The following is a 27254-nucleotide window of genomic DNA, read 5'->3' as shown; positions in this document are numbered from 1 at the left end:
TAAAATTTATGACGGTGCTCATTCCATGTGAGTGATTAGTTTCCATTTTATTTGAGGTTTAACTATTTTCTCTTTCAGCTGGTGATGGAGTACTGTCTGGGCTCTGCATCAGATTTACTGGAGGGTATGTTTATCAGTGTTTGATATGCCAATACATTGAGATATTTCATAATTTTATAATGGCTTTTTTGTCAGTAACAGGGTGGAAGTGTTAACATTTTTTTTCCAGGAAGTCACTCCTGAAACTTTTGTAAACCCGAAACTTGTCAAAACAAAACTAATGAAAAGTAACTTTGGTCTTTTAGCTTGGTTGTGCACTGTAAAGTATGCCCTTTAGCTAATTTAAGCTGTTTTAGGAGCAGAAGTAGGCTATGACTGCTTGACCTTATTGAGGATTTTTTTTGGACTACCAAAAAATAAGGAACTGGCTGCTATCAGATAACTGCAGTTATCTTTAAAAACTTGTAAAACCTCATGTTCTCCAATTTTCTGTGATTATTTGGTTCATTTTGTGGGCCTAACTAAATATTTTCTGTGATTGTATGCTTAGGGGCACTCTCCCCATTTGCGTCCTTGGATACTGGAGCAAGATAATGTAATGTAAATGTGTAATCTGCTGTAATAGTACTACATTTTAAACCACTGTTTATCGCAGATGGAAAACATATTTGTTTCTTAGATTTCAGCACCTGGCAAAAAATATCTATATCACTTTTAAGAGCTTGAATTCCCTGAACTCCCCATCCTCTAACCACTCTTGAAGCTACTGACCTATTTTAAACACCCAAATACTCACTACTGACAGAGTACACAGTTGTGACAGTCGTTCCCAGACTGTTCTGGGGAGTTTAGCCTTTATATAAAAATTCTCAGTCGTAGTTCTGCAGTGACCTTTTGCCTTGGCACAATTTTTAGAACAGCAGGACTCGGGGTGCCAGCTTAGGAAACTCAACTGTTTACTGGGATTACTTTATTACTGCAGTGTGTGGACAGATCAGTACAGTTGGTCTTAATTATTAAAGCCATGATACTGTGCTTTCCAGAGCTGAGCACATGAAGTCTGCACTTCCACAATCTTGGATAGAAATAACTATTTGAATCATTCATGTTATTTCTGCTCAATCCATTCATTGTACTTATTTCTTCCATAGTTCATAAAAAACCACTCCAAGAAATGGAAATTGCTGCCATTACCCATGGTGCCTTGCTAGGACTGGCTTACCTACATTCCCATAATATGATTCACAGGTGAGTCTATTTCTTTCCTTGCTTACAGGCAACATAGAGTGAAAACATGGAACATGATAACATAAGACAGTTACGTTCTTCATTTATTGCAGTGTTTACGAATTAAGTTGTAAAACATCATGTCTATACTTACTCTTGGACATCACCTTCCCACCTTATTGCTGTACACAGTTGTATCTTTTAAGGTGGGAAGATATGATTGGCATCCAACAACCACATCAAATAAATCCGTTTTACTGTTCTGTATCATTTTAAGTTTCAAAGGGCATAGATTTAAAATGTCAAATCAAACATGACATCTTTAAATACCCAACTGTGTTGTGTTGGTCAAAAGTGAATAAAAACTGGACTGGCTCATTGGAGGTAGGACTAACTTGGCACATATCAGTCACCTGGCACATATGCATAATATATAAGTGGAGCTAATGTGACTTTTTCTCTTTTCTGTCTTTGCTGTCTTCATGCTCTTTTCCCTTATCCAGAGATGTGAAAGCTGGTAATATCCTGCTGACTGAGCTGGGTCAAGTCAAACTGGCTGACTTTGGCTCCGCCTCCATTGCCTCACCTGCCAACTCCTTTGTGGGCACACCTTACTGGTCAGTACACACAAGACAAACATGGAACCTCATCTGCAGAGAAGAGAAGATTAAGTTTCTTCTTTATCTTGCACATGTTCAGTACAAATGAGCTATTTTATGTCTTTTTTTTCTTTTTTTCTGCCAATTTTATTTAGACATTGTTGTTGGTAGATGTTTGTTGTTCTAGAGTCATGCACCTAGACATGCAACATGTTAGTCATTATTAATTCAGTTTGAGAAAGAACTGACAAGATTTTTTTTTTAATTCATATTAATAGTTTTCCGCAATTGGCTTTCAATTGTTTATGCACTAAAATAAAATATTCACTCACATATTCACAGCAGCTTTAATGGTAAACAAAGGCATCCCATATACTGGTGGACTAGTAGTCATGCATACGAAAAATTGTCACACAAGTATAGAAACATATATTCCAAAAACTAAGCTGCTATCACAGCATACCAGAGTCTTTAAAAACTCTGAGAAGCTTAGAAGATTATAACATTTTCATGGATTTTTTCCATACTTGATAAAGTGTGTGCATACGCGTGTGTCTGCCTTTGTATTCAGGATGGCCCCAGAAGTGATCCTAGCCATGGACGAGGGCCAGTATGAAGGAAAAGTGGACATCTGGTCACTGGGGATCACTTGTATTGAACTGGGTGAGCAAACACCTACCCAGTGGTCAAATAATACATTTATTGGCTCAGACTGAAATTCAGCAGACTTAAGCTGATTAAAAGTTATTTGTTTGTACTACTTATTTTTTAGACTTCGGCTTCTCCCTCATTCAAGGAGAAGCTGATGCGAAAATGTGCACACTGTATATGTTATTCTCACATCCTTTCTCATTTTAGCGGAACGTAAACCACCCTTGTTCAACATGAATGCCATGAGTGCCTTATATCACATTGCCCAGAACGACTCTCCCACACTGCAGTCCAATGAGTGGTAAGTTTTAGCACCTTGATGTTACAAAATTACCATACACCCAAAAAAATCCAGTATAACCACTGATATAATGCATCCAGTCAACCGTGAACATTAAAGTCCATTCTAGTCAGGGTTCAGCCAGAGTAAGACATCCCTGTGTTAATCTGCATGACCTGTGATCCCTGCCACAGGCCATGTGCAAGGGCACACTCTAAGTCTCTTATGTAATTACCTGGGAAACAGCTACCAAAGAAACACACTGCAGCTACCCACACCATTTCTACTGAGCTTTGAGGCAGCATCTAAACAAAACAGCACGATTATTCTCCTGCTATTCCAAGTAATTTAACTCACACTTTAAGCTTGCCATACTAACATGCAAATATATTCCTCCATGCACGTATGAGGTGTTCTAAATATGGGAAAACAGCTTGCTTTATGCATTATTTTATGCAGCTTTCAGCCTCACAGCTCATGACTGCAGAAGCTAATAGATTCTCTAGGGAATGTCCTTCCAGACATCAAAAAACATTTAGCAATTTAATTTAGGCCAGCAGGTTTTAAACAGCTCTTTGCTGTCTCTTTGCATCACCATTGTCAGACAAGACCAGCGGAGCTGCTATATATTGTCATGAAATGTTTATGTCATCTAAAAAACTGAGAAACAGCATTTAAAACTGATATGCTTTTTTGTAAAGTCAAGAAAAAAGCTTAAATTAATTACTGTTTAACAACAAATCTCATCATAAAAGGTATACATTTTTTTTTATCTGGAGGACTATAAGAAGTGAAATCATTTATTCAATATACAGTTGGCTTAGTTAGTAGAATAATCCAAGCACTCTACATAAGCCACCATAGCTTAGCTTTTTATGTTTTTTATTCTCAGTTAATGAATAAATGCTATATAAGCTATATAATATTTTTATATCTTTATATTTATTGTATGAACAATGGGCTCAGTATTAGCTAGCACAATCTTGGTAGTAAAGGAATAATTTGGGAACAGAAGAAAAGCGGATACATATTCAGCAGCATGTATGGACCGAGAACTAGGTGATCTCAATTAGCAAAAAATGCAAGACACTTGCAGGAATTTAGCAAAGGAACAAATATGCTACTGCTCCTCTGAGTTGCTGTAACCACAGCATGTGTGGTATGATTGTCCTTAGGGAAACGGCACTCATCAAATATTAACCCTGTGCTTGATGTTCTCCCTGTAATTTACTCCTGTGTACTTCTGCCATGCTGTGACTGCCATGGTATGCATGCGATGTCCTAGGTATGCAGTGTCGTGCAGGAGTTCCTTGTAATATGTTGTAAAAATTTGTCTCTGTCACACAGCTCCTCAGGAGTAGCTGAATGCAACCGTTTACCTGCCTCATACTGTAGAACATGTGCATCAGTTCCACACAAGCGTTCATTAAATAACAACCTTTCTTTTAAAACCTTTAAGTAGGCACGAGTATTGTGAGCAGGTCATGAGAAACGTGAGGCAAGGCAGTTCTTTAAAGTTAAAACTTGCTGCCTATGACATCTGTTGTAAAATTAGTGTTGATTTCTAGTATCGTGCTTTAGGTGAGCGATTGTGTGGGACAGCACAGGGTTGTGGTATTTTTGGAGGAGCTCCAGGGGCCCGAGGCATTAGCAACATCCAGATGAGACAAGTAGAGACATTGGCTTCATACACAAACACAAGGCCAGATTGTGAACACATTCGCATGACCTACAAGACTAAGCATGGATCTATGCTAGCAACTGAGAGAGAAATAGAGGTTGAGGGAGATCTCAGTCGTATACCCTCAGTGTGTATTTTAATAAACGTAAAGAGCATTCCAGTCTATTTTATCTTAACAACTCATAACAGCAAACAAAACATATGGTGGTATATCTACCGTGCTAGATTACCATGATTAGATATTTAGACCACAGCTCCACTGGCCTATATTTTTATTGCTCCACATATTTACATAATCCATATATAATTCCCATTCGGGGCTACACTAAGAGATTATGCAAGATTGTTCTACTTAAGTCACTGATATATTAAACACCAAAGAGCTGTGGATTGCTCCTCCTTGTACATTAGTCATTAATTGCCAAAAAGGACAGATGGCATGGCTTTTTAGCTTGTCACTGTCATTTCTACTTAAAATTTTTCTAATTTTAAAAATATTAGTCCAAGAAGGACTATGACTGACTTCTTTCTCATTGTCCTCTTTACCTAGGTCTGACCTCTTTCGCAGCTTTGTTGACTATTGCCTGCTGAAAATTCCTCAGGACAGACCCTCGTCGGGGGAGCTGCTACGAGTGAGTGGGTTTCCTCAGTAATCTTTCTAGCTGTGACCTCACTTCCTGTCTCAGTCAGTCATGAGGATGAGTCACTCCCATCCACCCACGGCTCCCTAATACGCAAGCATATATACACTGTCTTCTTCAAGCACAGGAATCAAGCATCCTACTGAGATTTTTTTTTATTTTATTCCCCCCGTTGCCTCACAGCCAAGGGATAAGACACAGGAAGACAATTGAGCTCCATTTTATATGGTGTAATAAAATGAGTAGAAGGACAAAGAAAATAAATTTGTGTTGGACATAAATAATTGCATTTGAGTACTGATGTTGTGGAACCGCAACGGTTGTTTTACCTTAAAACTCATATATAATATAACTCATCTAACCCCTTAAAACGCAAAATGTTACTGTTGTCAAACACAGATAAAATAATCTCGTAAAACTTAACGCTTAAACCTGCAAGTTGTTTTTTTTTTTTTTTTTTAAAGCCATCCTGCCAGTGACAGCCCATATGTATCTCCAAAACCACAATGAGCATACACGCTGATAATCCATGCATGTCCATTGTGTTTCCCTGTGATTGAGGAGATGATCTTTTTGTTTGTGTGACCAACAGGTAATCCTATTGGTGCACTAAGAGTTTTAAGTTCTTGGTGATCACGCTCAGTGGTGTTGAAGCCCAAGCAGGACTTTTCACACCTGTCTCACTTTATGGAGGAAGGTGTGAGGTTAGGAAGTGGTTAACTAAAGGGATCTGGACTGTTGTCTGGATAGGATGGGGCTTTTGACTGGAATGCACTCTTCCAAGCACCCCTGACCCAAATCCTTACTGAAAAAACCATTAAAGAGGGATAAGTACCAAACAGACTTTGGATCAGTGTCCAAGGGCCTGCTTTATAGTGAAGGGCTTGGGGGTTGGGGTGTTAGTTTATGATTAATACCCCACTTTCTCTTCTGAGACACACACAAATTTACTCTTCGTTTTAGTGCAAGCACACACACATAGACACACACACACAGGCACATGCCCCTCCAAGCGCTTTAAAGGGAAAATCAGGTCACTAATCTGTGGGCCTTGACCTACTAGTGTACTGGCTTCAGGTTAAATTCACTCTCTGTCCTTTAAAACCTCATTCAGAATAATGGTAATTACAAAAAATAAAAGAGTAACCATTCAGTGGCCTCAACCCCCCGTAAGTACACTTCGTTTAAACGAACATATTCACTTGAATAGTTGAAACTAACTCTTGAGTTTCTCAGCTGTATAAATTTACTTACTAACTACAGATATTTACAGCACAACAGCAACTTCCCAGAGCAAGGAAGTGTTCAAATTTAATTTTGTGTTTGACTAATCATCTAAAACTAATAGCATAATTGAGTTGCCCTATTTTACAAGAAAAATCAGTTCAGTGGATGGAATCATCTAAATGTTTGCTTTTTTGAATTCATGATTTCAATAACCGATTTATGAATGAGTATTTTGTGATTGTTTTCAATGCAATGTGTAGCTTAGACTAAGCAGGAAATGATAAGGTTTGCAAAGATGATGTGTTGCGAGTAGCTGGTTAGAATACTTAGTCTACTAATTCTCACTTTGCCCAACTTGCAAAATTCCACTAACCTTAACCTGTTTTATCTTTTGTATGTGAAACAACATACAATATGATGTGTTCATGAAGTGTTTAATATTTTCAGAATTCCCTTTGTTTCCTGTTATTTCCTGTCTAAAGTAGTAACGGTAGCCTGAAAAGTTACTACCGGTAATAGTATATGTCAAAAACAAATTTATCCTAAAAGAACAGGCTAAAACTGAGTATGGATGAGTACTTCTGGTAGAAGGCAATAGTGATGCCACAATACATATACCAGACAAGACTCCAGGTGCTGTAGATTTGCTGTCACTTCTTCTTTACACTAACCTCATAATGAGGAGGAATCCTTGAGATAACTTCACTGGATGATGGGATGGGGGTGGCCAACCACCCACATTCTGCTGTAGGTCAATCAGAAAATGGGACAAATCACTTTCATCTCTATTTTCAGTGTGTGATGTCATTCCTCTGTGTCCTGACTAACCCATTACACCGGCATCTGTCACATGGAGAGGAAGGTGTGCAGAGAGTGATGGCTAAAAATACACCTAAATATATGTATTTTTTTTTCATGCAGAATATAATATTTTAGTCACGTACCTTTAGGTTGAATACATTTTAGCCTTTTATGCAGCCAATATTTTATGAATGACACTGACTAAGAGGAGGTGTGAACATGTTTGTGTGTTGTAGTGGGAGGAAGTGCTGGGCAGAAATATCTGTTCTGTTTTTATTTGTTTTGCTTTTTTATTCTTTTTTTTGACACCCCTAAATTGTTTGTAAAAAATAAAACAAAAACAAACAAATGAAAAAAACACAAATTAAAAATAGCCATCCACTATCACTCGACCCCCACCTTCTCTCCCACCTCCCACCAATCCCACTCTGACCCGTTGGTTATTCATTGTGCATTTATGTAATTATTCAATGTCCCAACCTCCACCAAATTGCACCTACATTAGATTACAGAGGTTCATCTCACTTGCAAAGGACAGACTCAGCAATGATAATCACCTAAATGATCTCCATAGAAGTGTGAAACCATTATATCATTCACTGATCATATTTTTAAAAGGAAATCTGACCTTTCACATATTTTTTTTTTTTCTTCTGGAAGGATTTTTCTTTCTTTTAGTAAATAACAAGGTCCAATTTGCTTTGCTATGCCCTGATAGAAGAAACTCTTAAGTATGTTTGTTTTTCCTCCACAGAGGTTAATGTGTGTAGCTCATTCTTAAAAAAAAAAAAAAAAAAAGCACAAAAGCAAAGGATACAGATTAAATAACTAAAATCTCTCAATTATCAATGCTTAGTGGGATTTTTGTTATATGACCTGATTTAATTAAAGTTCTCATTAACTTGGTGCAAGGCCAAATGCATTTCAAACAGTATTTATTGAAATGAGAAGGATTAGGAGTATTTATAAAAATCGATTATATGGACCTTCTCAGAGACTGTAGTAGAGCGTATTGAGTGCTGGGACCAGAATGGGTTGAACAACCTACAGGCGCCCTCTAGTGATTGCCAGAGTTGTTGTGCTCATTGAAATAAAATTTTAGACATGTTTAAATGACTTCCAAATATTTACGAACAACTTAAAAGATCTGTAAATGGTGCCAATGTTTAAGATAATGCAAAAGAAAGTAGTTAATATATAAAATTTTCATCTTCATTCCGGTTCAGCTTATTTTATTTCCCTTTTAAATGTTTACTGCCAATATTGTAAGTAGTCTGAGGCAATACTTTCTGAATTTCTATTGAAAAACTGGGAAGAAAACATCCATAATGTTCAGTTTAAATTAAACTGTATGACATGAAGACAGCAATTGAAATGCAAATAAAAAAGATAACCCTAATAGAAAGATTAGCTTTAGTTTCTAAACCAAGTATTTTCCTCCTTGTATTGTAATAAAGTCTGACTAAAACCTTGAACGAAGTAACTGACTGTCTGTCTTTTTCTCTTCAGCATGATTTTGTACGTCGGGAACGCTCGCCACGCATTCTCATTGACCTCATCCAGAGGACCAAGGATGCAGTGCGTGAGCTCGACAATCTGCAGTACCGCAAGATGAAAAAGATCCTATACCAGGAGAAACACAACGGGCCCTTGGGAGAGAGCCAGGAGGAGGAGGAGGTGGGAGGAAGAAAAAAAAAAAAAGGGAGAAGGGAGGTTAATGGGGAAACAGTTTATGCATCAAACTTAAATATTAAACAGACAAATTAATGTTAAAAGAAAAAACTCTGCAGAGTGCATGATCACAGGGAGTGGCACCAGAAACAGTTCTTCAATTCTTAACAATAGTTAATATGAAGATGAAAAATTGCATATATGTAGCCACAGTCTTTAAGTAGCAGAGTTGCACTAAAATGAGGTTTGGATTCAGTTAATCTGCAGAGTATTTTCGCAAAGTAATTGAAATAATTATTATATTTAAAATTTCCATCACCACTACATAAAATAAGTGCTTGTACTTGACACCAATGACAGAGTTTAAGCTCATTATTTCACACAGTTCTCTATCTGTAGGCCAACAGATGATTTCAGACAAAAGGTTGAGGGACAGCATAGTTTATCTGCATCCTCAGGATGACACTTAAGTCTCAGAGATGGTGACTCCACACTAGTCAGTACTGCTTCAGCACTTTGAAATCACAACAAATGGGAGTCTTTCTCATGCAGTCTTGGTAGCCTGAGATGAAATGTCCTTTAGCTGACCTGGCCTGAAGTAAAGTGAACAGTTATGGACAGCTCGTAGCGACAGTAATGTCATCCTACACCATGTGACACAATTCACAGCAGCCACCAGACCTTGGTGCAACAAGACACTGCTGAAAGCCTTACCCTGAAAAACCTGCTGTACCAATCCTTGTTTTATGTGGAAAGACTGAGTAAATATCCTGTCCTGTTGCCTTAGACCTAAGTGAATTGGCTTTTGCTTCTAAAAGCTACACAGTTTCATCCCGTATCTGTCTTGTACACCTTCAAGTTGACTTGTAATCTGAAGACCTCTGTCTGACCACTGCCCATTAACATAAGCTCAGATGCTACTGAATGACTCAGACACACACATCTTAACAATTAGAGGTTAATAGGCAATTTAGCATGACTTTGACTCTAATGCAATCTATAGGGCATCAGTGATCCCCCCCCCCCCCGCCGTTTGTATTGAGGCAACTCCATTTAATGGTACAGTTTGAAGAAAGCCTGGGTATAATTGGGCGAAGGTCACGGGTGACTTTTGTATATTTCAGTAGCATGTTCCTTGAGTGTTTGTGTACATTTGTGTTTCTGAACACGTGTATATGTTGTGCGCACTTGCAGGACAGCGAGGCAGCCAGCTGTAAGATGAACAGCCTGGGCAGCAACCACTCTATTCCCAGCACCTCGGTTAGCACGGGTAGCCAGAGCAGCAGCGTGAACAGCATGCAGGAGGTGTTGGATGACAGCTGCTCTGATATGACCATGATGCATCCCCAAGACTACAGCAGCACCCTGGACTCCTCCCCACACACCAAGAAGGTAAAAATTAAGGGTGAAGACGGGATGGTGATTAAGGCTGAAAGTTTGAAACCACTATTGGGAGTTCTTATTGTTCCCAAAGCCTTTTAACTGAGCATCAGCCATCATACTCAAACAGTGTTAATCTCATTTTTTTTAAAACTAAATACAATTTAAAATATTAATTAATTAAAAAAATATATAAAACTGGAGACAGTTTTGTGACAGCCGGAGACTATGAAATAATTAAAGAATAATTTCAACAACTACTAGCAACAACCGTCCAAACAACCACTGAAATACTGAGTTCATCTAAGATCAGCTACTGCAGTGACAACCAGAGGGTGTGAAGGATACTCGATTCATATATAACCAAGTGGGAAATATGTAGGTGGCACGGTGGTTAGCACTGTTGCCGCACAGCAAGAAGGTCCTGAGTTCAATTCCACCATCAGGCCGGGATCTTTCTGTGTGGAGTTTGCATGTTCTCCCCGTGTTTTGCGTGGGTTCTCTCCGGGTACTCCGGCTTCCTCCCACCATCCAAAGACATGCAGCTTGTGGGGATAGGTTAATTGGATAATCCAAATTGCCACTAGGTGTGAATGTGCGAGTGAATGTGAGTGTGAATGGTTGTCTGTCCTTGTGTGTTAGCCCTGCGACAGACTGGCGACCTGTCCAGGGTGTACCCTGCCTCTCGCCCTATGACAGCTGGGATAGGCTCCAGCGCCCCCCGCGACCCTGAAAAGGATAAGCGGAAGCGGATGGATGGATGGAAATATGTAGTGCAAGTTGGTGCCGTGTACAAACAGACCCTGAAATGTGCCATACAACCAGTTGTCGACTACAAAGTGTTCATCACTTTAAATCTAGATGGAGAGTGTTACAACTTGACAGCCATCTTGGAATTGATTAGGGGTTATCTTGAGGCCCCTATTTAAATGAATGGAAAGAGAGCCATGGCTTTCATTTCAGTGGTCACCGAGACATAAAAAAGAAAATCTATAGCATCACCATCAATTTAATTAAAAAAAAAAAAAAGTTAAAACTTTTGGAAACTTGCCATCATTTTAGCTTATTTTAGCTAAAGTTTTCTTTAATCTACAAGTTACTTCAGCTGTGTATGCACATATGTCACAACATTACAGCTCCATTAATTGCTCAATCCAGAGTGCTGACATAAACATCATCCTAGTGCACTCTTCCAATGGGAGGAACAAACAAATATGAACTCAGCAAGCCAAGTTTATAAATTACACATAGCCACACCTTTGCTTTGGGTATTGATTAGAGAGCTATTCCTGCCACCACACCGCTTTAACTTGATGAGTATGTTTTTTATTTCATGGATTTTGGGGGCAAGGGTAACAAAACTGCAACATTTAGTTTTAGAGACATGTCTCTTCCTTCTACAATATCTCTTGCGTAAGTCATTGATACCTGTACAGTACTTCAGAGTTATCGTTTTACTGCTACAAAATAAAGAAGATTATAAAGTCTGAGAAATCCAAGTCACAACAAAGGTCAAATCAGATTTGTAGTCTGTTTTCTGAGATGCCCCACTGAAAGAGAGACAAAAAAGTCAAGCCAAGTGGAATTAAGCACAAGGACAACTTTGTACCTAACATTTTTCCTGTCTTTTGAAATGGTATTAGTAAACAGTCTTAAACACTTTTCCCAGAGTTCAGTGCATGGAAGAAGAAACAAAGACTGTTACTGGTTGACTCACTTCTTTTCTGGGTTGATAACTGTCTCACTTAACAAATGAAAAGGAAACATGGCTCTGTGCAAACATCCTTTGGTGTCTCGCACCGTTCAAGAGTATGCATAAACCCCTCCCCCCAAAACCATGGAAACCATTGACAGTCCTCACTGTTTGCAGATTGCTTCAAGTTCATCACTGACACCGTTCACACTTTGAGAACAAAGGCCGTGTATACATGTGAACTAGCAGCAGAGCAAATTCCCCTTGCACATGTGGCATCCTGTGTACACACACACACACACACACACACACACACACACACACACACACACAGGTCAATACTGTGCTTTACATTCGCATTGGAAATCAACTCTGTGAAGAGAGGGCTGTCACTTCTGTCATTCTCTTTCTTCATTTTCTCTTTGTATTTTGACAGAGCTTGAATAAGGTTGTCACTTTATGAACAGACAACCAGTGTGCTGTTTCAAGTTCAGGGGCTGTGATGAGAACAATTAAAAATGACACACATTGTTTTCTGATGGCGGTGAATTTCCCTCCACGCATAAAAGCACTCGTTGGTCCCTGGGCCTCCCTGCATGTTTGTCAGTCAGATTTTATTGGGGGTGCTGGGTGTTGATGTTTCATCATGACATGCAAGCTTACAGTTGACACAGTTTTATCAAATGATGAAGAATCTTTGTGAAGTGTAGAAGTTGTATGGGTTAAATCAGTGGGGAGTATTTCTTTTGTAAGTCACAGAATTATGGTGACGAATTTCAATACTGGCACAGTTTTAATAAGTTAAAAAAAAAAAAGTTGAGTGCCCTGCAGTGCAACATAGTTTACACTATCATTTTTTTTAAACTTTGATCACTTGGTTGTTATTTATTCTGTTTTCTTTTAGTATTTACCAGTCCTAAATTTCTCTCCTCTGTTTTCAAACAGGACCATCAATACAACTGGGACGACGGGATCCACAGGGACCATCGGCCAGAGCCGACGCCAGCTTCCTTTGATAAGAGCAGCCAGGCTCAAAACTACAAAAACCAGGGCCGCTTTGCCACCATTAAGTCTGCCTCACTGGTAAGAACCTAAAACTTTCTTCTTTCTATTGGTGTTTTCTTTTCAAGGTCCTAAAGCATGTTTTCTGCATGCTGTAAATGTTTCAGTGTCATTAATTTGTTCTACTTATTTGACTTAAAAGTTGCGCTGTTTGGAAGGCCAAACAAATTTTTAAAAAATTACTTCTTGAAGAAGCTCAAATCTCTGTTTCATGTTCACACCACAGCTCTATGAGGGCATTAAAGGGCATTTTTTTGTTTGTCTTTGTTAAAAAGCTTACTGTGAATGTGGTGCGTGAATGACCCCAGTCTCAGTGGGTAATGTTATTGTATGTCTCCATGTTTAGATGTTTTTGAAATATTTATTTCCCATCTTTTGGTCTTCACTTTGTTTGGATCGTTGTCTACTATATTATTTCTCTGCTGTTTTTTCCATTCATTCACCCCACTCCTTTTGTTTTCTCCTCTTGTACTACGCCTCGCATTACCACTCCCATCCTCCCACCCTCTCCTTTATTTCTTCCTGGCCTCCATTTGATAATACATCATTCTCAGATCTGACTCAATATTCTGAGTTGAAGGGGGTGGAATACTCTCTCTCTCCCTCTCTCTCTCTTTTTCTCTCTCTTGCGCTTTCTTTCTTTCTATGACTCTCTTTCTCTCTCCCTCCCTGTCTGTTGTCATGGAAACCGGCTCTAGTAACTAGAAAGTAGTTGTGGTGGTGTGTGTGTGTGTGTGTGTGTGTGTGTGTGTGTGTGTGTGTGTTTACCCAACCATGACCCACTGGTTTTAATTGTGAGTTCCCCTCTGCTGCCAGGTCTTAAACCAGAAATCTTGTCACATACAAGAGAATGTAAGCAAAGAAGTGTGTGTGTGTTTGTGTTTGTGTGCACAAGAAACTGTGTGTCCTCATATTGTCCTTGAAGAGAGCACGAACCAGTGACCGTCCGATGCTGTGTGTGTTTTCTGTTGACCGCAACCGTAGTTCCCCGGCACTGAAGGTTACATGATTTTGTTTTTGATTTTTTTTTTCTATGTCATATGTTTATGGGCTCTGTTGATTTGCAGATGATTAACAGATGATAATGATACATGGTATATGTAAGACTGCAGTTGGGAACTGTAGTTTGAAAACCCTCACGCATAACTGTGAACTGATGTAGTCTTCCGACTGCTGCTGACCATGGATCGCAGTATGTGGGTGACGTTTCAGCCTAGGAAAAATGCATCATCAACTGTTTAGGTCTGCTGTTTTTACCTTTTTAAAACCAAAGAGTTGCTTGGGAAGAGTTATTGTCACTTTCACAGCATTGGAAAGTAGTTTCTTGCAAAACCGTAGGTCAATCTATTCTTGTTGAGGTTTTTTGTTTTGTTTTTTTAGTACACACATTATGCAGAAAATTAGGAGCAAGTAATATTTTGATTTGTAACTAATGTGATTTCTGAATTTAGGAAACCCCTACAGTACTGCATTAGAAGGAAATATAACAATGTGATTTACAAACTGATCATGCCTTGCTTAATATCATTTAATCACATATAATTTAAAAAAAATAAATAAATAAAAAAACACTTTTTAAAGTCCTCCCTTTATGGCACTTAGGGAAAGAAGTTGATGTATACATAAACAACCTCACATGTTCTCCCACTGACATGAAAGATTACAGTGGCAATAAGCCTGCTGTTTTTTTACCTCCTCACAAGATGATGAGATGCCTTTTTCATCAGAAAACAGGGATTGTGGAGTTTATAGATATTTGTTCTTAGCCACAAAAGATGGAAAATTGTATCCTGGATCATTTTCTCACTTAAATTTACCATAAAACGGAAAAAAAGTATTCCTTCCTCACCTTAACTCTTTGTTAATTGTTTTTCTACCATTTATCCTTTAAAGAAACACTTCTAATCATACTTGAAAATACTTTTGATCTAATGCATATTGCGGTGGATTAAACTTGTAGATAATGGCAGCTGAGATTACACATTGTTTAACTGAAAAAAGGCAGCCTCTCTGTAGTGTAACAGTGCCGGTCCTGCCCACCGGCACTGGAAGAGATTACATCATCTTTTTCTTCCAAGCACAGACATCCTCACATTGGCCTCGACTCACTGAGACTGGAAGCAGGTAGACAAAGAGGGAGAGGTAGGACAGTATGGGGGGGTCCAGATGGCAAGGGGTAATTGATAGCCAGATAGGAAGATGGAGAGCAACACAAGCGAGAAAACATAAACAATTAAGAATGGTTTAAATAGGGGGGAATTATTAGCTAAAATCAAAATAATTAGAAACTATTATTTTATAAAGAAAAGTCATGGTGATTTGAGGGAAAAGGCAAGAGATTAAAGATTTAGTGAACTGAAAGAGAAAGTAAAGGCATCATAGAGGACACTGGCAGATATTGGGGAGATAAGAAGGGCAGAGAAAAGGATAGGAAAACAAAGGTGAGACTTAAGAGCAGTGCTGATTGAAATCTTAACTGACAAAAAAACCCAAAGAACATCACATTTACTGGTGAAATGAAGTGTGGAGTCTGAATAAATGTAGCAGTGGGGAAACAAGAGAAGAAAGGGGTAAAACCAAAGACATGAGAGGTATTGTGGAAAAGGCATGAAAAGAAGGTGAAGGAGAGCAGGATGTAAAATTATCCAGGGATGCGTGGAAAAGGAAAAATGATGAGGGGACAGGAAAACTGGAAAGACATGGATGCAAAGTGAGAAGGTGAACGAATGTGAGACAGTGAGTGAGAGCGAGGGCAGGGGTTATTATAGGTTAGATGAAGCCACTGACTGACGTGTAAGCTGGTGTGAGAGACAACATTGTTGTAAAATATTTCACTTCATCTATTCTTTAGCTGCTGGTTGCAGTTTGTAACCTGACAGCATAAACGCTGATGGGAAATTAAAGTGTAGTGTAAGGCATATCAAAATGTGCTCCTCCCCCATCAGTTTTCTTGCAACTTGCAGAATTAAAGTTGTACTTGTTAACTTTCATGTTATGCAGTTATATATATTAAGATGTTTGTTCTTTACAGGTCAGTGTCAGAATTGAATAAGCTAGATGGACATCTTTTGCATTTGAGTCCTATTTTTTGTGATCAGACTTGAGAAGGGAGATCTCCTCACATTTGGCAGGAAAAAGGCATGCTATACAAAGGTCTGAGGCCTTTTGCTTCCTCCTGTAAACCAGATGTCTTTGCTACATGCTACTATACATCTGCAGTAACATTCAAACTACAACCATGCTTTTTCTATGTGGTACCTACCAGGGTTGAAATGTGTTTTCCTTAATGTAATAAGGAAGCGATAAAGAAGAATCATGGAGGTTTGACAAGGGGATAGTCTTCTTCTGTTGCCTACCAGGAGCATTAATATTTACTTGGATTTCGGCGTTTTGAGGCTCTTGATATCGATGTAGGTCTGGCTCTTGCCCTCGATGTTGTGTTATCATAAAGTCACAATTGTGATATTGCATATTCACTGACGCTAAATGCCTTGCAAACACAGAGATCAAACTAAGTGGACTGTTGTAGTTATAATTTATTGCAAACAAAAATGCATCAGTCACCACCAGCAATAATTCTATTTAAGTAGGCTTGCACGTTCACACAAGTTAAACTCTGTGAAGACGGATCATCTTGAACTGCAAAATAAGCAAAAATTAAAGTTTGGGCGCTTAATTCTCACTCACTCTAACATTCACCTTTAGCCTGCATGCCTTCCCTCCCTCCTCTCCCTGAATATGATCTCCTTTCCAGTCCCAAAGCCTTGAGTGAAAGAAGCCGTCACATGACTTGACTTGGCCCTTTGTGGCTGTATGCATGGTGGCAGCGAAGCAAGTGACTAGGATTGGGAGGTTCTATTACAGTAGAGGTATTGATTCAGAGCAGATTAAGGAGAAGGGGAGCTCAGCCTCCACATATTTCCACCCCATTTCCCCCCACCCTGTTTTTTTTTTTTTTTTTCTCCATGTAGATGCTCTTATTTTACTGCTGATTATTTCTATTTTTCCTGTTTAACTCTCTCCCAGCGACTCTCCATCTGCTGTTTCTCCTTTGCAATCACCCTCCCTCCCCTCATCTCTCGGCCTGCTCCTCTCTAACACCCCCCTCCAACTTCTCTCAGTCTTTCTCAATGAGGTATTCATGTGACCCACCTGCTGTCCGCCGCTTAGCGTTAGCCTGACTAAAGAGCCGCTCTGTGCTCTTGTTGGCCCGCGGTGTCCAACTGCCTCATTCACAGTTCACACGTCTGCCTTGGCCGCTGCGTGCCCAGGGCGCGAACCAAGGAGAGGGAGGGGGCTCAACGTCCAGTAAAGTGTGTCGGGGGGGGGTCTCAGGGTGGCATCGGAGCTCAGGCAGGGTTCTGTCGGGCATAGGATGCTGCACAAGGTTCCTGGATGCTGGTGCACTTGGCTAAAGTTGCCATCATGTTTGGCCTGAGGAGTTCAGGTGGAAGTTATGAGAAGATGCGGAGCGAGTACTACCTAGATGTGGAGAACCCTTTTTGTCCTCAGGTTGGTGGGTCAGGTCAAGGTTTGGGTTAAAAGCAAGAATAAGTGAAAGTGTTAAGAAATACCAGTAAGGTCATTGCCTCAGGTTAAATTTAGTCATACAGTAGATGTTTATTGTCTTTACAGCATTTTTGTTTTCTTTCCCACGCTCTGACTTGAATACATTTGAGGAACTTTGAAGTCGGCTATTCTGTGCAGTGTCTGCGAATCTGAGATTGTCAGATGAAAGAGCTTTTGTTCAGCTGAAGTGGTGGATTTCAAATTATTTGCTTCTTGATGTCATTATTTTCATATCACATGTTGAACATTCTTTCTTGTACATGTAAAACTAGCAAGTAATGTAGTCTGATTACAACAGGTGAACGGTTTTGTTTTGTAACGGTTTTGTTTGAGGTTCTTCTCGTAAATGAACCGAGATACTTTGATCATATCGAATTAATCAGTTAGGCATTACTGTTTGGGGTTTTTCTTTTTTTTTTTGTTTTTTTTTTTGTGAAGTAATTTGATTTGCATCTTCTAACTTTTCTCTCACCACAGGTGACCAAACAGATTCATGAGCATGAGCAGGAAAGTGAGCTGCGAGAACAGATGTCCGGCTACAAGCGCATGCGGCGGCAGCACCAGAAGCAGCTGATCGCCCTGGAGAACAAGCTAAAGGCCGAGATGGACGAGCATCGGCTCAAGCTGCAGAAAGAGGTGGAGACGCAGGCCAACAACGCCTACATTGAACTGGAGAAGCTGGCAAAACGGCATGCTGTGCATTCTGAGAAAGAGGTGGGACTTTTGATGGGGTTACAGGACATTATGAATAAGTGCAGTAACTGTTAGGTTATTTCACAAATGATCGCACTGACTTACATGTACAATGCAACAGTTGGCTGGTGGACCTGGTCAGCTTTGAAAAAATGGGAATAATACTGAAGCTGTGACATTTCTAATGCTGCTGAAGAAAAACACGTCAAAAAGTTCTATTCTTTTCTAAAGTGTTGCTATTTTAAAGCCGTTCAGTGTTGCAATGAGTAATGAGGACGTTTTTGTTAGAACTTAACCCACTGCTGCCACCCAATGATACATGTGATGAAACACAGGGGCAGAACTGGGTCACAGAGTGTCACGCTCTGAAAAACACATTGTATATCTTTGTGATTAGCACCCAGCGTGCGTGCTGCAACAGTCAAGGAGATAGTTTATCTGTTTATGTAGACGAGTCTGTACATCTAAACGGTGTCATGAATAGGTGACATGTGGCTGTCACAAACCAACATGTTACTAGATATTTACATAGAATTCTATAACTATAACTGCAATGTCTCTTTTCTTTAAAAAAAAAAAAAGGTTGTTTCATCATCTAGAAGAACAAATGTTATGGCAATTTTATCTGAATTCTAACATCTGATTTAGAATTGAAGTGCAGACTAGAATTTTTAACTGGTCATATTATAATTAAGCAGGACATTGTTTGTGTTAGAATTTTAATCAACCAACTTATTGTCTTCAAATATACTTTTGTTAATATATGTTAATATACTTTAATGTTCTTATATAGGTTTGTGCATGAATGTATTTGTCCACAGTTTGGTGGCGTGTTGTCTGTTGCTGGTCAGGGGCATCTAACCATGCTCTTGTCCTTGTCTATTCTGCCCAGATGAAGACGGCGCTAGCAGACGAGAAGAAGTTCCAGCAGCAGATCATGGCCCAGCAGAAGAAGGAGCTAACCACGTTTCTGGATAATCAGAAAAAGCAGTACAAACTCTGCAAGGAGAAGATTAAGGAGGTATGCTGGGCTCGTTGGTTTCCTCTTTTCTTCTCAGGCGCGCTCCTTCGCACGCCTTCTCATGGGTGACACGTGACCTTCTGCGCTCTGTGCTGAAGAATCAGGCTCCCACACACAAACATACACTTCCACTTCAGCATGGTCTTTTGGAAGTTGTGTTGAGTCACTCAGCCTACCAACTGTGTACCTACACATGTATGTACACACAAACAAGAAAAGTCAGAAATCCATACGCTCACCGGAGCACTTGTGAACCACCACAACCTTGTAAAAGAATCCAGAGAATACTCTTGTGGGCTGGCAGTGTGATACACTGTGTTTTCAGTTACATGATAAGTGACCAAAATTAGGTCAGCACAGTTAGGAGAAAGCATCGCTGGCAGAGAGAGATATTTCCCACCAACTGAGGGCTATAACGGAATTAGACACCACAGAGAGCAGGGATCAGGCTCATGTGTTAAGTGCATTAGCGCGAGTTGTAGATTGCGCATGAAAGAGAAAGAAAATTCCTTTATTTAGAAGAAAAAGATTTTCTTTTTCTTCCTTTGGCTTTAAAAGTAAACTGTTGTTCAAAATAAAAGGTCACCTTGAGTTGACCAAATGGTCTTACTAAAAATATTTGATGAAGTTGATTTGAATAGAGGTTCTATTTTATTCCCCAGCAAAAAATGGCTTACAAATAGCTTGTTTAGGCAACATTTGTTTTTCACATATCCATTAACATCCCAAACTACACAGTTCACCACTGACTGCTTACAATGAAGGCTTTACTAGTAATACTTTTATCTTCTGTCTTGTGTATGTTAACACAATCTCCTTTCTCTATTCCCCCTTCTACTTGGAATTTCCACCTCTCATCAGGAGATGAACGAGGACCACAGCACACCCAAGAAGGAGAAACAGGAGCGTCTGTCCAAGCACAAGGAGAACATGCAACATTCCCAGGCCGAGGAGGAGGCCCATCTGCTGTCCCAGCAGAGGGTCTTTTACGACAGGAACTGCCGCGCCTTCAAGCGCAAAGTCATGATCAAGAGGCACGATTTGGAACAGGAACAGATCAGAGAGGTGTGGAGGACATACAAGTTTCTAAAACTCGTGTGCAAGTTGTAAATCTATAAATGTTTTGCTTTTGGATAACTTTACTACTGTAAACTTCCGACTGAATTGATCAAACCATATATGCCCACATCGCGAGTTTGAATACTAAACCCTTGTTTAGTGTTTATGATCTTGGTGTACAAAAGTCCCACAAATGTTTTCACAGCAGACAGTAGTGTGTTATTTAGATCTGTCAGGTGTTTTATATTAACTGTAAGCAGGATTAATCCACAACAAAACAAGCCAACAATGCCATAATCTGAAAAGCTGTTGAGTGAGTTTAAGGAAATCCAAAAACTTTCTGTGGGAAAATGCTCCAAAATCAATGTGATTAAACTAGAAGCAAGAGGGGGGGAAAGTAAATATGTGATGTTTATTGATTTTTTTTCTTCCTTTTTCCTCTCAGCTGTTACTAGTTGCAATCAATGCTGTAAGCACAAAACAGTAAAATTGATTTCTGCAAGGGAATATGTTGATGTAAAATTGATGCTCATCAATAGTACTTGCTGAGATTCATCCTTTTATTCCCTTGCTGTAACCTCCATGTCTCCTTGTGGCCCGCCTAGGAGCTGAACAAGAAGAAGACCCAGAAAGAGATGGAGCATGCCATGCTGATCCGCCACGATGAGTCCACGCAGGAACTGGAGCAGAGGCAGCTGAAGACCCTGCAGAAGCTGCGTATGGACCTCATCCGCCTGCAGCACCAGACGGAGCTGGAGAACCAGATTGAGTACAACAACAGACGTGAGCGTGAACTTCATCGCAAGCATGTGTTGGAGCTCCGGCAGCAACCCAAGAATCTCAAAGTGAGTCAGCGCAGAGACCAGTCGATCTAATATCTTAAATTTTGTTTGATGGATTGATATATAAGTGCTTGAAATATTTCAAATCCCTTTTTCCCATCATCCTTAAAAGGAAAAAAATCCCTTGCCTTTGGGATCCACTTCTAAGATTGTGCAAGTGATGAGCAACATCTAGTTTTTGATAAAACTGTGATGCAATATGAATGTAACAAATTAATTAATTTCGGGGAAATGGTGTAAGAATATCCAAAATATGTCACCTATGAATTTCATTTTAATTTGCCTTTAAGGTATCAAAGCCTCGAACTGTGCCTTTTGATTGGGACATTAGACCTCTAACCTTTCAAAAATGTGCTCTATTTAACTCTTGATTTCATTCTCACTGTCACCGTTTTTCTGGCCCATCCTTCAGGTTTTGGAGCTGCAGATCAAGAAGCAGTTTCAGGACACATGTAAGGTGCAGACCAAACAGTACAAAGCCCTACGCCACCACCAGATGGAAGTTACGCCTAAGGCCGAGCACAAGACTGTTCTCAAGGCCCTGAAGGATGAGCAGACACGCAAGCTGGCCATTCTGGCTGAGCAGTATGAGCAGAGCATCAACGAAATGATGGCTTCACAGGCGGTGAGCAGAGAGACGTTCATTTCATATTTCATCATATTTGCTAAACAAGAATTTCTCTTTACTAAAGTGCAGGTGGTCACGTTAAATGAATGAAGTATATGAAGCCTTTCTTTCCACCTGTTGCTTATGTTCTTGTATTTTTCTCCTGTTTGTTTGTCTCGTGTTTTGTCTTTCTCCGTCGTATCACACCCTTTTTTTTTTTTTTTTACTCCTTTACTATCTCCCTTCATGTCTTACTCCAACCTTCCCTCCTCCCGCCCCTTTCCACTGGCTTTCCTTGCCCTGTCTGTCCCCATTGCCCTTCTACTATCTTCCATCCCTCCGTCACCACCTCCCCGCCTTATTTCATCTCTGTGTCTTCTTTCCCCGCTCTCTCTCTACTCTCTCCTTGTGTGTTCCTTGTCCGTGTAACCCCCGCCCCCAACTTCTCTCTCTCTGTGTCTTTGTACCTCTCTCTCCCGTGTTGCCGCCCATGGTCGGCTGTGTCAGCTGCGTCTGGATGAGGCCCAGGAAGCGGAGTGCCAGGCCCTGAGGCAGCAGCTGCAGCAGGAGATGGAGCTGCTCAATGCCTACCAGAGCAAGATCAAGATGCAGACCGAGGCGCAGCATGAGCGTGAGCAGCAGAAGCTGGAGCAGAAGGTGTCGCTGCGCCGAGCACACCTGGAACAAAAGGTGTTGTGAAATAAACACTTTATTTTAAATGAGAGCTATACATTTGGGGTTTTTCAAGCCTTCATAGAGCATGCTTTATAATCCTGTTCATTCATAATTGGTCAGTTTAGTAACCATAAATGAAACGCACAAGGAGAACATCTTTTGTACTGTCTTTAAAACAGAGAATGAATTCTTCAAACACTTCAAGACAAACTCTAATAAATAAAACACCATCACTGACATGGCAATAGGGATGTGCTATTTCCCCTCACATTTAGAACAAATTAGCTTTTGGCCTCAGTCTATTGATCAACTTAAAGTATCCCCACTGATTCAACAAATAGAGAATATTTGCATCAATTTAATTAAATCTGTGACTTTCATCATCAAAGAAAATACAATTTACCTAATGTGCTTTTTCAGTACAGAGCTGGAACATAAGCAAGACTAGAACAAACGAAAAGTTGTATTACTGACAGCCTGTAAGACAACAACTGCTCCAGTGCAACATAAGGCTTCAGAAAGAAAGAATTAAAAATACAGTTGGGTTAATGCAGAGTAAAAGTATGATGTTGCAAGTTAGTTGGAGCCCCCCATAGTTCAAATGTTTTGCACTGTATTAAGTGCCTTTTAAATTGGGGAAAAAAAAGTTTTTGCTCTTATCGCTATTTCTCCTGTAAAATCTTTTAAAGACCTAAATAGTGATGATTGTCCAGACATCATCTAACTTTTCCATAGACGTTATATAAAAGATTCCAGGTCTGAAAATTGAAGCCAGTGCAGAAGCGCTTTAATTCGTTATTCTTTCTCATTGCCAATAGGGGGCAACTACTCATACTGGCAAAAATAGTATCTCAATCAATAGTTTTAAATGTTCTTTAATAAAATATAAGGTTCTTTTTTCTAATTATGATCCAAGTTGGTATTAGCAGTTTTTCTAATGCATCACACCTAGTTTCAAACATGAGAAAGCAACAAAAAATCTCAGTTTCAGACTTCAAAGACCTGACTTTGCAAATCAAGAAACTCTGTGTCCATTTTTTATATACAGCCTAGTCTGATATGCAGCGTAGCATGCCGTCTTTTATTAGAAGGAACAAAACATGAAAAAATAAGATATAAAGCAAACAGAAGTCAGTTTCTTTGACTGATACTGCATTGCTTTTAAGTTTTGAATAAATTTTTTCTACATCCTTCTTTGACGTCACTCCTATTAATCCATGAAGGAAGGAGACTTTTTAAAGCTTCGTCTAGAGGCGATAATCTGCTGAAAAGCAACTAGTTCACCTGAAGCTTAAGCAAACAGATTGGGGTATTCATTTGCATCCACATCAGCAAGCAGCATGGGCATTAAAGGTGACCCCGACAGACATACACAAGTTCACACGGACACACAGATTTCCCTCACCATAGGTGGTGATGACAGTGGCATGGCTTCCTGCGGGGCGCGGACAACCATTTCTTTCCCACACACTCGTAATGATGGTGAAATCTCTAGACAACAGTATTGAGCCCTTATTACAGCATCATCCTCTATTTTTAACAGCTAACAGTTTATGTGGTGTAGCTTATTATTAAGCTAGTTCATGATAGGTTGCTGTATGCGTTCAGTCTAAAGTGCCTAAAACGTGTGCAACCTGCTCTCACCTGTGATATCAGCAGCTGTCATGGGGCTTTATCACCTTTGTTATAATTTTCCAAACATTTGATAGTTGTACCAGTCTTTGTCCCGTAATGTGATGCAAGACACTCCTGATAGACATCTGCTGTCTTTAACGTGAGCCTTTATACAACCTGTATGGTATAGCAATGACATGTAATAAGATGAGAGTATGCCTCCTTCAAAAGTGGCCTACGTCATCGATACAGTCTAGTAGACAGCACTCCGACAACAAAGAAAGGGACCTTCGAAATGCCGCCTGCCATCCAGTGTAGCCGGTGCAGGCTGTGGTGGTCTGTTGCCATCTCCTGGCAGCATCCAGATCTGCACTTCGAGACGGATGATGTCATGGTTTTAGAAGCACTATTGTCCTCCGGTTCGGTTCATGGTCAGAGTCTGGAGTTTTCTGTGCATGCTCAGTAGTTGGCAAGATTGCCGTATTGCGCCACACACTGCTTTGTCCTCACCTGTGGACGTGTGTGCTGAGTTGTGTTTGTGGTGAGTACAACTTGACAGACTTGCACCTTTGAGGTAACGAAAGCAGTTCATGAAGTGTGCCTGCAGTTATACTCATTGTAATGTTGTGAGGATATTTAAAAAAAAAATGCCCAGCATGAACAGCTCTGCAGTTGTCATTCTCACTTAAGACACATTTGATCAAGGAAGCAAAGTACCTCATGCTCACTGTCTAGACTTAAAAAAAAGAATCTTGGGTATGCATATTAAAAATATCAACTAAAAACAAAAAGGTCTGCCCCAGTGACCGAGTAGTGAACAATCTAACAATAAAAAATAACCCAAGAATAATGTTGAAAAATATTGTTGCAAATCTCTGCTTTTCTTGCATAAATTAACTGGTTTCACCAGTTACTCAGAGGTCCTGCATTACATCACCAGAAAACTATTCTCAGCTCTGCGAACAGGCATTATTGATGTCATTAATGCTTCCACGCCATTTCTGCTTTTACAAGTCGAGCTATGACAAAACTCAAATACACTATACTTAAAGAAAAACTGATTTTTTTAATGAATAACTAAGGTGCATAGGTCACGTTTTATAGTGTCACCCAGTTTAGGTTTTTCCTTGCCTGAAAATAATCACTGGAGTATGTTTATTATATTTATATTTTAATTGTATATATTGGTAAATTAAGCACTCAAAGAGATTTTTACTACAAGCATTACCCCCTCAGTCACACACATCCATGCAATGTGTCATATATCGCTTCAACTCTCACACTGATGGATGCATCGGGCACCTGATACGCTGTTTGGAGTATCAGTCGAGCATTTTGCCCAAGGACACTTGCTGATATGTGGGTTGGATTGAACCCATCAACCTTCTGATTAGTAGTTGACCCTATCTACCTCCTCAGCCACGGCCATCCCACATTGCCCTCTATTATTTTCTAAAGCACTGAACATTCAAAGTTGTATTTGTTTTTGTTTTTTGTTGTTTTTTTTTAAGTGCAGTGTTGAAGATGCTTTATATCTGTTTCAGGCTTACAAAAAAGTTTTTAATATTTAAACTGGAGGGAAAATCAAAACCTAATGATCATCAAGAACAGACAAATGTATCTTAGAAATGAGTAAACTACATTTAACTTTGAATATTTCTTGTTCCCATGTCACCTGCAGATTGAAGAGGAGCTGGTTTCCCTTCAGAAGGAGCGAACCGACCGCATCAAACACCTGCTGGAACGCCAGGAGCGGGAGATCGACACTTTTGACATGGAAAGCATGCGTCTGGGCTTCAACAACCTGGGCACCTTGGACTTTCCCAAGGACGACTACAGATGAGGGGCCGTTGTTTCTGCCACCGCCATCTTCATGTAGTCCCCCTGGGGCAACCGTCTGCCTCAGAACACCCCACCTCTCCTTTGACCTGACCTGACAGTGCAGGTGTTCACAGCTGCTGATGCCCTTCCTCAAACACACTTTAAAAAATGAAAAGAGAAAAAAAAGAAAGAAAGAAACTTCTTCGAGATCAGCTCTGGTGTGTTCTCTGGGCCGGTCAGTCAGGGTCGATGGCAGGTTTGAGTGTCCCCCCACCCTTCCCTGACAAACCAACCTATACTCCCTCCCCCTCCTTGCCTCTGTGGTGTCACAAGATGACAAAAAAATATGCTGGATAACTTCCTGTGGTTGTCATGTTTTTGTAAGAATAACATAGTCACAGTGTTTCTTGTTTCTTGTGCAATGATGACACTTTTGGTGTGACTAAAAGTGGAAATTGAGAAAAAGGAGGGAGACAAAATTGAAGGTCGTAGGATGAGCAAAAATCGCTTCAAAACCATGCTTTTTCAGAGGCGATAAATATATTTGTTACTTTGTTTTTTGGTCTCGAGCAGCGCAAAAAAAAATCTCTCAAAGCGAAAAATCAAACCGATCCTTCCGCAGCTGTTCGTCTGGGCTGCTTCTTTGGTATTTATTCACGCAGACATTTTTAGGACCAATTTAAATAATTTGATACTTTGACGAAAAACTCACAATGTGCATACAGGTACACTTATAGTATATGTGATTCCTTCATGTGATTACTGCAGGGTGGGTGAATCATGGTACTCAACATGTGTATTGTACTGATTTCTCTGCACTGGCAGCCAATGTGAAATATAATACACGTGAGATGTGAACTCCCAGCTAGCACAAAGGGCTTCATGGGGAGGGCAGGGGGACTTGTACTTTGTGTATAGAAGGATTTATGGAGAGCTTTTACTTATTTTCGTATTGTATTTTAACTGTCACTTAAATCAGAAAAATAATTTTTAAAAGCGCTTTTTCTCCCCCTCCCCCTCTCTTCAGATAGTATTCCAAATCCAGGTATCTATCAATGGATTTTTCAGTTCATTTTCCCCCCCACTTCTTGCTTTACACAACTCTAGAGCTGTGTAGTTTCTTATAAACCAGACCAGTATGATGCTTTATTATTGCATGCACTTTAATTTTTTTTTCCAGGTTAAAATAAAGGCATGAATCTGTCAGAGCTTTTAATTATATTTGTAAATAAAGTGCTCATCACACAAACTGAAAAGGTGTTTTACATGTCTAAGGTATGGTCTGGGAATTTACTGTGAAAAAGCATGGAAAAAAGATTAGATGTGGAAAAAACTCAGTTTAATCATATTGTTTAATTTTGCAACCACCTGGACGTTTGGCGTTTTACCTGAGAAGTGCACTGAAGATTTGAACTCAAATCTCAGGCCTTAAAAAACCAA

At 39.8% G+C, this 27254-nt stretch overlaps 1 protein-coding gene across 2 annotated transcripts in view; it reads left to right on the top strand.

Moving 5' to 3' along the window:
* Positions 1-26988, top strand: part of taok3a (TAO kinase 3a) — a 64210-nt gene extending 37222 nt beyond the window's left edge. For both annotated transcript variants that reach the window (XM_085367494.1, XM_085367495.1), the window contains exons 6-21: positions 79-124; positions 1152-1248; positions 1731-1844; positions 2398-2489; positions 2685-2778; positions 4989-5070; positions 8617-8784; positions 9973-10170; positions 12797-12934; positions 17960-18196; positions 19068-19196; positions 20058-20261; positions 20861-21100; positions 21510-21722; positions 22212-22394; positions 25675-26988. In XM_085367494.1, the coding sequence (XP_085223620.1) occupies positions 79-124; positions 1152-1248; positions 1731-1844; positions 2398-2489; positions 2685-2778; positions 4989-5070; positions 8617-8784; positions 9973-10170; positions 12797-12934; positions 17960-18196; positions 19068-19196; positions 20058-20261; positions 20861-21100; positions 21510-21722; positions 22212-22394; positions 25675-25836 (2397 nt within the window). In that variant the 3' untranslated portion in view covers positions 25837-26988. The remainder of the gene's footprint in view (positions 1-78; positions 125-1151; positions 1249-1730; positions 1845-2397; positions 2490-2684; positions 2779-4988; positions 5071-8616; positions 8785-9972; positions 10171-12796; positions 12935-17959; positions 18197-19067; positions 19197-20057; positions 20262-20860; positions 21101-21509; positions 21723-22211; positions 22395-25674) is intronic.
* The last annotated feature ends 266 nt before the right edge of the window (positions 26989-27254 follow it).

This window comes from Diplotaxodon limnothrissa, linkage group LG12 (assembly GCF_057381915.1).
Source record: "Diplotaxodon limnothrissa isolate DT_005_m linkage group LG12, D_limnothrissa_male_GT1.1, whole genome shotgun sequence".
Taxonomy (NCBI): Eukaryota; Metazoa; Chordata; class Actinopteri; order Cichliformes; family Cichlidae; genus Diplotaxodon; species Diplotaxodon limnothrissa.
Note: the sequence above shows the minus strand (reverse complement) of the source record. Positions and strands in the feature narration are given on the sequence as shown.